The sequence below is a fragment of the Poecilia reticulata genome, chromosome 12 (assembly GCF_904066995.2).
Source record: "Poecilia reticulata chromosome 12, P_reticulata-male-v2, whole genome shotgun sequence".
Lineage (NCBI taxonomy): Eukaryota > Metazoa > Chordata > Actinopteri > Cyprinodontiformes > Poeciliidae > Poecilia > Poecilia reticulata.
Genome location: NC_088841.1, coordinates 22,056,108 through 22,065,570, shown reverse-complemented (window position 1 = coordinate 22,065,570; position 9,463 = coordinate 22,056,108). Strand labels below are relative to the sequence as shown.

Genomic DNA, 9,463 nt, shown 5'->3' with positions numbered 1-9,463 from the left:
CTGCAAACGGGACACAGAGCAGCCGTGTTAATTGAGTTCATGTATTCCTCGCCTGCAGAAAGATAAACATTTTGCTAACAGTGAGTGACGCTTAGTTAAACACCAGGATGTACTTTCTGTGCAAGCACCCATCTGTGGATCTGGAGCCCACAGAACACTAAACATCCAGCTGGAGATCAGCTCTCATAGGCTGCGTCCACACTGCAGCCTGGAGTGATCCAATTCCGATTTTTTGGCAATTCCGATTTTATTGCCGGGGCCGTTCACACTGCCAGTAAATGCAACCTGTATGTGTTCTGCAGTGTGAACGGGCAAACGACCTGAAAGTGTCCCGCATGCGCAGTAGAGGGCGCAATAGCGTCAGCGTTCTAATGTTCTGCCACATAAAAAGAAGAAGAGCTCAGTGTTTGTGGAAGTAAACATGGAGGCTAACGGTGGAGCTTAGCTTACTTGAAGTTGTTATCCGGCCGGCGCAGCATATTAACAACTTCATCCTCATTTAGTCCGTCATGGTTGTTGTTTTTCTTCCCGCTTGCGCGTATCAGGACACAGAATAGTGAGACTTGTTGAGAATCAGTGACGTTCAGTTCGGATGAACGCGACCTGAACGTTATGGTCGCATTTGAATCTGATACGTATCGGATATGGGCCACATTCGAAAAAGAATCCGACCTGTGCTGTTCACACTGCCATGAAAAGATCGGATACAGGTCGCATTACGTAAAAAAAAAAATCGGAATTGGGTCACTTCAGGCTGCAGGCTGAAGTGATTAGAAGTTGAGTTCAGTGTCATGGGGGGAAAAACAGAAAATCGAAGCAGTTTTTCAGCTCTGAGCTGTGGGCTGAGAGAGTCAGTTTCATTTCCATACTCCCCAACTTTGTCAATTGGGATTGACAAAGTTGCCATTTTTGTGATAGTGATGTGCTTCACTGACAGAATTATTTCATAATTCTCATTGCTTAGCTAGACATTTTACGCGTCTAGCCAAGCTAGACGCGTAAAATGCATTTGGTGTGAAGAACCAAAAAGAGTTGTTAAAAAAACATCCCAGCAATAAAACATAACAAAAACATCAAACTAGAGAACATAATTTTTTTTGTAAAGATAAAATGTAACGTGTTTCCTGCACATTTGCCCTTGCAGCACATATAAGGAAAATTAAATGTTCCACAGGTAGCGCAGGTGTAGAAATAGGCAGCTAAGAGCCCGATACTGAGAGCATGATGATGATGAAGGTGGTGACAGAAGAAGTGGGAAGTGATTATAAGTTGAGTTCAGTGTCAGGGGGAAAAAACAGAAAAACGAAGCAGTTTTTCAGCTCTGAGGTGTGGGCCGTGAAGACCCTGCAGCACCTGCCAGATGGCAGAAGAGCTGATGACAAGTTTCAGCTCTGAGTCTGCTGCTTGTGGCGTATTCTGAAAATGTCATCTAGTCTGGGATAAGAGAGCGATGGTTTTCTCAGGATGTATTCATGGCTCTCCTGAGGATTTTCCTTTTAGAGTCTAAAGACGCTGTGATACTGTTCGCACAAAGGTTTTCAGTGGCGCAGGGAGAGAAGGCTTTGAGCAGCGTGACAGACAGACTGACTGTCTGTCCTCAGAGACATGTGTCCCCAAAGACTTGGAGGACAAGACGATCCCCTTTCCTCCACACAGGGGAATATCTTTTGTCCCTTTGATATCTAAGGGCAAATTAGACGTTGTCTCCATGTTTGGTTCTGATTTTTGGCGATGCAGAGTAAACTCGAACGAAAAGATCTGAGGCGTCTGAAGGTTAGTACAATGGCAACAGGTCTTTAATGTATTTTGTTGCTAAACCATTCAGTATTTTATAAACTGTCAGAACTAAAGGCAAAACAAAAGGTCTATTCTTTGAGGTACAGGAAGCCAGTAGCTGCGTTTGCATCATACGAGTCATGATCAGCATCCAGATGTTAACACTGGTAGAAAGGATAAAAAATACGACAGGAAGTGGTAGGAGGATGATAGTGTGGGGTGTTTTTTAATGACTTAGTGGGGTGCTGTGCTCTATTTTCCTAGTTTTAATGAGAACTTGAGCAGCAGCGTTCTGATTTTTGAGGCAGACTAAAGATAAATGTCTGAATGAGTTTCTCTAGATCTTGCTGGGACATTCGTCTTTTAATCCTAGAAATGTTCTTCAAGTGATGGAAGGCTGACTTTGTAGTAATCTTTATGTGTTTCTAAAAGTTCAGGTCAATCTTCACCCAGATTTTGGGCCTGATTACTAGTTCCTAACTCTAATAACTGAAGCTGCATGCCGACTCTTGATCATTCCTCTCTAGGTCCAAAGATAATAATAAAGGCTTTCCTAACTTTCAAGGGACGAGGTATGGATAACTAGAGGGAATGGATGAGTTGCTTTCTGCAGGTGGTTGTAGTTAAATGCCGACAGCATATGTGTCAGTTATTTGGTTGAGGCCCTGTTGGCATAGCGGCTGAATCTGAGATGAGAAGCAAAGGAAGCCCATGCTGAAATGGTAAAACTTCTCACAACAGAATCTTGCAGCTCTGATTGAGCAAAGAGAATCAGTTTAGAAGCTGATTCTCTTCAGCTCTTTAGAAGCTGAACCCTGGCAGAGTAAACAGCCAGGGTTTACTCTGGCTGTTCATTAAGTAATATGGAGGGTTTTTTCTACTACAGTTTCAAATAAAGTTAGGAACAGAAGTGGTAACACAGCATGAAAAAAAAATCTAAATCAGACCATTTCAAGAAGTTGAAACGGAAAATGATGGCTTTCTGACTGCGGGAGCTTAGAGCATGGCCTCCTTCTGTCACCACAGGAGCACATTAGGACGGTCAAATGTGCAGCTTAATGGGGACAAATTTCTGAAACAGAGTGCTGACATGCTATCCAGGTTTCACAGAAAGGTTCTGCCAGCCACCTGCTTTAGGGTCTTCAGTGGTTTAATCATTAAATTTAATCTCGGCTGTTTCAGACTTTTATCGTAGCACTTACCCGTCCGTTAGCCTCTCCTTTCCACCAGCCCTGGTCTCCGCCAATCTTGCTGTATATTTTGACGATGTCTCCTTCCCGCAAGGACAGCTCCCTCATGTCGCGTGCTGCAAAGTTATATCTGGCCACTGCCGTGCTCACCACCCGAGGAGTAAACACTGGGAAATGGAAACAGTGGTGGCATTGATAATATGCATAAACGGGGATCCAACACATCTCATTTGTCAAAATGTCATCCTATTCCACACAAATTTCAGATTTTGACATCCTCTACTCTAGGAAGCTAGTATTAAAGTTCTGTCTTGTAGGTACACCTCAGCTCTGAGAGACAGACTCAGACCAGGACAACTATCAATAGACCATTGAAAACGTCAATGATCTATTGAAGACTCAATGAACCATTGAAGACCCAAACTCTGATTAGTGAAAGGAGATTGTTGCCTAATATCTCTCAACACATGGCTCCATCCATCCTCTACACAATGGTGTAGTCATGGTCCCCCAAAGCTGGATATTTAGGACAACGTTCCTGGGATTGTACTCATCTTACTTGGATGAAGTGAGAACCAAAAAAAGTTTTCAGTCTCATCCGACCACATAACTTTCTCCCACGCCTCCTTTGGCATATCAGTCGTTAGCAAACATCTGATGGTTCTGGGCAAGTGTTATGTACTGCAGGATGCTAATCCATGTGTTACTGTGTGTTACAAATAGCAACCTTTGAGACTGAGGTCATTGTGTAGCTGATCTCTCTTTTCTGATCCATACTTTTTGATCCACCACAAAACGAGATCTTGCAAGAAGCCTGGGACCGAGGGAGACTGAAAGTCACCTTGAGTTTCTTTCATTTTCAGATAATTGTGCCAACAATTGTTGCTTTCTCACCTAACTGTCCTAAAGATGGACCAACAAGTCTGTGATTGATTTGGTCTTCAACAGACCTCACTATTCATTGTAAGTGAAAAAACATGAAAAGTACTATTTGAAACGATTATATATGAAACTGTTGTTCAAAATGACAAACAAGCATGGAAATAAAACAGAAAAACTTTTTTTTTCATTTAATGAGTGAAATGTAATTCTTGTAAACATTGCAATGCTGCCAATGAAAAGTGCCTCTGAGAAGAAGTAATGAGCATGAGAGCAGATATGTTGAGTAGGTAATTTGAGGTTAACAAGAGCGAGAAGTCAGCGGGAGCACAAAGGAGTACCTGACCAGAAGGGAGCGGAGCTCTGAGAGGAGGAGAAGTTCAGACCTTGTGGACTGAGGAAGGAGAAATTGTAGGAGGCGCAGGTTGCTGCTGATAGGAGGAAACAGAGAGAGAGAGAAAACGAGAAGAAATGAAGCTGGAAGACATTTTGAGATGCAGGCATGCTGAGCTAAAGCAGGAGACGCAGGAAGAGAAGATGAATTTCACAACTCCACGAGTAAATTTGCATATTTATAGAATTCATCTGTGGCTCATTCATAGGTAAGTAAATAGAATACAGTTTGTTTTTTTGTCCCATAGTGGAGGTAAACATGTGACCTTTATTCAGAATTAAGTAATTATGGTGGACGGCTGGTAATTCCAGTTGAGTTTTTGCGTGAGCCACCTTCTGCCATCTGGAATTTGAACCCAAGGAAGCTGTCAAAGTCGCATCATCTGAGCTTTCCATAGTTTAGTGGCGTAGTGGAACTGAATGTAAAGGCTAAAATAAAGTCTATATTAGTAGTTTCTCAGCCATTTTCACGTCTAAACGGTGAGAGGACACAGCTGCATCTTAAAAATCAGCACACTTTGCAGCGTGGAGGTTAAGAGAGCTTCCAAATTTAGCTGAAGCAGAAGGGAAGCAGTGTCGCTCTGGTGAGGGGAGAGAACAAAGGCAGAGCAGTGCAGGACTGAAGCCAGCGCAGCGACAGAGCCAGTATTCATACAGTCTGATGCACAGAGACGGCAGCCAGTTCTGTGGCTCCACAAACCTCTGGGTTAGCTCACTTTCCATTTTCTATCCTTCACTCCTGCATTTAACTGTGTCATCTGCCTATTCTTCTCTGTTCCCCACCGGCTTGCCTCAATTACTCTTTGTATGAGTCAAGAGAAGCTTTGAAATTGGCAGGAGCCAAACACCAGGAAAGCCAAAGTGAGTGGGAGTGAGTTTAGTCTGTCTGTTGTTTTACCCAAAGTTGCCACAAATACGCAGCATCCGCTGCATATTTCGCTCCCCTAAAGGCTCATTACCAAAGCCATCATCGGTCATAAAGCCAGGCGGCCATGCGGGGAAAAGCAGTTCATCTCTGGGCGGAGATATGGTGACCTTGATTTCTCCAGCTCCACATCACAGTGGCAGCTCGCCAACAATGGAAGCCCATTCGTCCTCCTTTAGAGAAGAAGGCACAAAGCCAGAGCCAGGACTCTGAACAATGCAGAGATGTGCAGAAAGGAATGGCTGCTTTGTTTGTTCCAACCTGGTGAAACGTCACAGGGGGAAATCAAGTGCTGCCCTAGTGGTGGAAGAGGACCACATCAATCTCCCGCCACAGAAAAGTTCACATTTTTCTGTGGGGCATGATTCCGATTCACAGATTTTTCATCCTAAATCCATAAATATTCTAAAGAAAATGTCTCTTTGGGATCTGGGATGTTTGTTTAATGCATATTGAGGTATATTTGCTGGTTGAACTACAAAAATATGCAACTATATGTGCTTTTAATGCGGTCTCAAGTATATGATAATTTCAAACCCACAGATTTTCACTGCAACGTTCAACAAAAGCGTGCTTACCAGTAAGTGTTGAGGTAACTCTATACTGTGGATGCTCTCAAGTTTGAATGACCTGATCTGGACCTGGTACATCCAACAGTCACAAAATAAAAAGTATGAACTCTTCATTTTTTCTAAAGGGAAGGTCTTTTCATCCACACAGCCTAAACTTCCTGGTGATGTTTGTGACCAACTACGACCAGCCAGTTCATCACAAGGGCTTTTAGCAGCGAAGCCCTGACAGTGAAGCACCGGACACTGTAGTTTCATCGTCGTCATTAAACTGCAATCTAATTTTGAGAGCGAAACACGCTGATTAAACCATCTTCAGTTATTATTTGTTATGTTTTCACCATAATTACTCACAAGTCTCTAATCCAGAACAATACCAGGAAGCGAAACAAAGCAGGAGGAAATCAAGCAACAAATCTAAGTTGTCAGATTTCGGGTTGTGTTGGAATCGACCTCATGTTTGCTAGCAGGAAGTTTCGAAGCGCTGCTGAGGGGAACTTTACCTGGTGAGCGTGTGCTAGCCCGAGTTAGCGAGCGTTCTCTGGACTTGTAGGGATGCCTCAGCGTGGTGTCCAGCAGCTTGAAGCTTTCCTTCAGTGAATGCGACTGATAGTACTCCACCAGCTCCTGTTGCACAGCAACACACACAACATGAGCAAAAGTATTCGCACTCCATTAGGAAACTCAACGTAAAAGTTCAAGGCATGAACTGGAGTTGTGGCAGTTCGGTCTGGGATTCCTAAAGTGTTATTCTACATATCCAGAAATTGAAATTGATGGTTTTTAAATGAATGTATCTGAACAGAAACATGAAAAGTAGCTCCTTCCTTACCAGAAGACTCTCAAACTTCTTTGCTTCAGTGATGTGGATCCAGTTGTCTTTCTCGATAACCTTGATGTGTTTCACTTCATCGTTGAATCTGCACAGAGAAACCCGAAGGAGGAGACGCTGATGCAATCAATCTGAAAACCTCCTGATTCATAATGTCAAAGTTTTATTCCGGCGTAATACTTTTATGAACACAGCGCAATTGAAGTCGTTTTCTAAAAGGTAAAGATTTGTTCACTTATGCAAATACATGAGAGGCTCGTCTCCTCAGTCCTTTTGCACCTGTGTTAAAGGCTTGGAAGCAAATTTGCGAATACAACCCTAATTCATCACTATGTGACAGCTCCAGCAAGAGCTCAAACAACAGTATCTGCGTGGAGCACCGTCTCCAAGGAGAGAGAAAATAAACCAAAAAAGCAATTATGGAAATTAGCTGGAGCCAGAAACAGGCTCTGCACAAGCTGGCTGGGGTTTCCTGAGACACTTTCTGTCTTCTCTGGGATATAAATAAGAGCCGGACCAGCTTCTCCTCCAGCTCTCTGTGAAATGCTCACTTGATGCTGATGGCGAAGCGCTCAGCCTCGGCCGTCCGCTCCCTGATCAGGTACGTCCCGCTGCAGTGGGACTTCAGGAGGTTGTCCGCCTGCTGGCGCTCCATGTTCCCCGCAAACCTAGAGGACGAGGAGGAGAAGAAGAAGAGAATTCATGCCATGCTCTAATTATGATTTTATTTTTTGCCAGAATCACATTTTTATAGAGGTCAGAATCTGACAACGGAACCAGAAAAACCAGAGGATAAATCAACAGACTGATAGTTTGATAGGGAGTCAGAGTGGGTAATGGCTGCTCTGCATGATAAAAATTAGTGTCCCGGCCCTTTAAATCTAAAACGCTGAGATGTTAAGAGTTACATACCAAGGATATCCATAGTAGTCTGCTTCTCTTGATGACTGCCGGCTGGATAATGACTGGAAAGGCTGTCACAAACAAACGAAGGAAGGAATGCACCGACGTGTTAGTTAGATTTAAACAAACTGCAAAATGTTTCAAAGTTTTCCTCAGTTTCCTCCTGAACTCTCCTGCCCTCCTGCTGAGATTTGTTATGATTCATTAGTGGAAGCCCTCCATGCAGAACCGGCCCACATCGGAACAGCTCAGCACATGGGAAGCTTTCACTCTCGAGTCGAGCTTAAATGGAGGATTTGCATCTCATAGGAATATTCTGAATGTGGATGACGGCGAGATGCCGCCCCACAGCAGGAAGCAACGGCGAGGGCTACAAGCCCGACCTGAACAAGAAGTTGTATGGGAATGGTTAACATAAAGTTCATAATTCAGAGAAATGACCAACAACACCTAAAGGTGTGTTTGATTGAACGCATTGCACAGACATCAGTTTATTCTCTAATGGCAACAAAATGAATAAAATGTGAAAAGTTTTGGTTGTTCTGCTGAATTTCAAGTTGTTTTTGTTGCTTTTAAGGTTTTCTTTTCCCAGGATTGCCCAGTATTTAGTCATATCCCTATAGCATTTCCAAAACATAATGCTGCCACCACCGAGCATCAACATAGGGATGGTGTGTTAAGGATAAGCATAAGGCAATTCTATGCAGACAATTTTAGTTGGGGTTATAGATTAAAACAGTACAAATGCAATGTTTCTTTTCTTAAACATTTTCTTTACACTTAAAAATTATGCCTCAACTTTGTGTTAATAAGTCGATATCTCATAAAATACCTTTAAATAGGTGGCTGTAAGGTTATAAAATGGAATATACTGAGCAGACGCTTTTTGTGCTGCATTTTCTGGACATTTCGCCTGAAGAAATGATCCTGAATTTCTGCTGAATATGCTTCCAATTTATGTTGGAGAGGCAGTAAAAACCTACCTTCGGGTCTAAGTAAGGTTTTACACATGAACTGGGAAAGAAGCCACTCTTTTGTGTTTGTATCAGCTTCCCCTGCAAGACAGAAATGAAATGTCAAAAAATATGATAACATAATAAAAAAATTCACATTTAAAAAAAAAGATTTTATAGAAGAAAGCCAAATATCCTGAATTATATAATGAGTTTATAAAACTTTCCTCCAGCTGCACTAGTGTGTCCATAAGATGTGAATCTTTGCTGCCCCCTAGTGGCGACATCATACGTTAATGCAGGCAACAGGTTTAAATAAAGCAAAAGCCTTTGCTCTCCTGATACAACGACCCAAAACGAAGCCAATAAACCAGTTTGAGAGACGCTACATCCACCACATCAGACTGGATTCTGACGGGACTCACTGAAAAGGCAACAAATCCATCAAGATTGCTCATCAGCGTCAGACAGGAGCTAGAGCGCCTTCACCGTTTCCTGCCTGCAGCGATCGATCTGGAGCAGCAGCAGCCCTCCGACTTCACACAGAGAGATTAAAACCAGCGTTCTGTCGAGGGATAACCAACTTTAATAGCCAAGATAAATTCACGGCATCACAAAGTCGCCCCGAGTCGCTCTTGGAAGAGCAGAGCCCGACATTAGTGGATAAAAATCGATTATGCCGCCGAGACAATGAGAGACCCTGCAGCGACATCAACTATCATGTAAAAGAATGATTTGTAATAGGGAAATCCCCTCTGCAGGTTTTAATAAGACAATGCAATCAGCATTTTCAAATGTGAAACACAAATAAAAAAAGAAGGAACATAGAGTAAATTGCAGGTTTATGTGTTAATGTTTCTGGTATTATTATTATTAACAGTTTCTAGAAGGTTTTCCAGCCGTCCTGAAATTAATGACTTCCACAAGTCTCAGCTGAATCCTCACAGAAATATCAAGGCCTAGCAATTCATTAAATGTGTTAATCAGCTTTGGCAGTAAAGCTCTGTTTTTCAATACACCATCAACTGTGTTCTTTTTGTAAA

The 9,463-nt window shown here is 42.7% G+C and overlaps 1 protein-coding gene across 12 annotated transcripts in view; it reads right to left on the bottom strand.

The window, feature by feature from the left end:
- Positions 1-9,463, bottom strand: part of vav2 (vav 2 guanine nucleotide exchange factor) — a 195,262-nt gene that overhangs the window by 1,844 nt on the left and 183,955 nt on the right. For 7 of the 12 annotated variants that reach the window (XM_081613751.1, XM_081613755.1, XM_081613753.1 and 4 more), the window contains 7 exons: positions 8,451-8,522; positions 7,477-7,538; positions 7,116-7,232; positions 6,565-6,652; positions 6,236-6,359; positions 4,187-4,276; positions 2,979-3,133 (listed from right to left, as the gene is read on the bottom strand). In XM_081613751.1, the coding sequence (XP_081469877.1) occupies positions 2,979-3,133; positions 4,187-4,276; positions 6,236-6,359; positions 6,565-6,652; positions 7,116-7,232; positions 7,477-7,538; positions 8,451-8,522 (708 nt within the window). The remainder of the gene's footprint in view (positions 1-2,978; positions 3,134-4,186; positions 4,277-6,235; positions 6,360-6,564; positions 6,653-7,115; positions 7,233-7,476; positions 7,539-8,450; positions 8,523-9,463) is intronic. The other 5 variants (XM_081613754.1, XM_081613760.1, XM_081613761.1 and 2 more) reach the window with 2 other exon arrangements.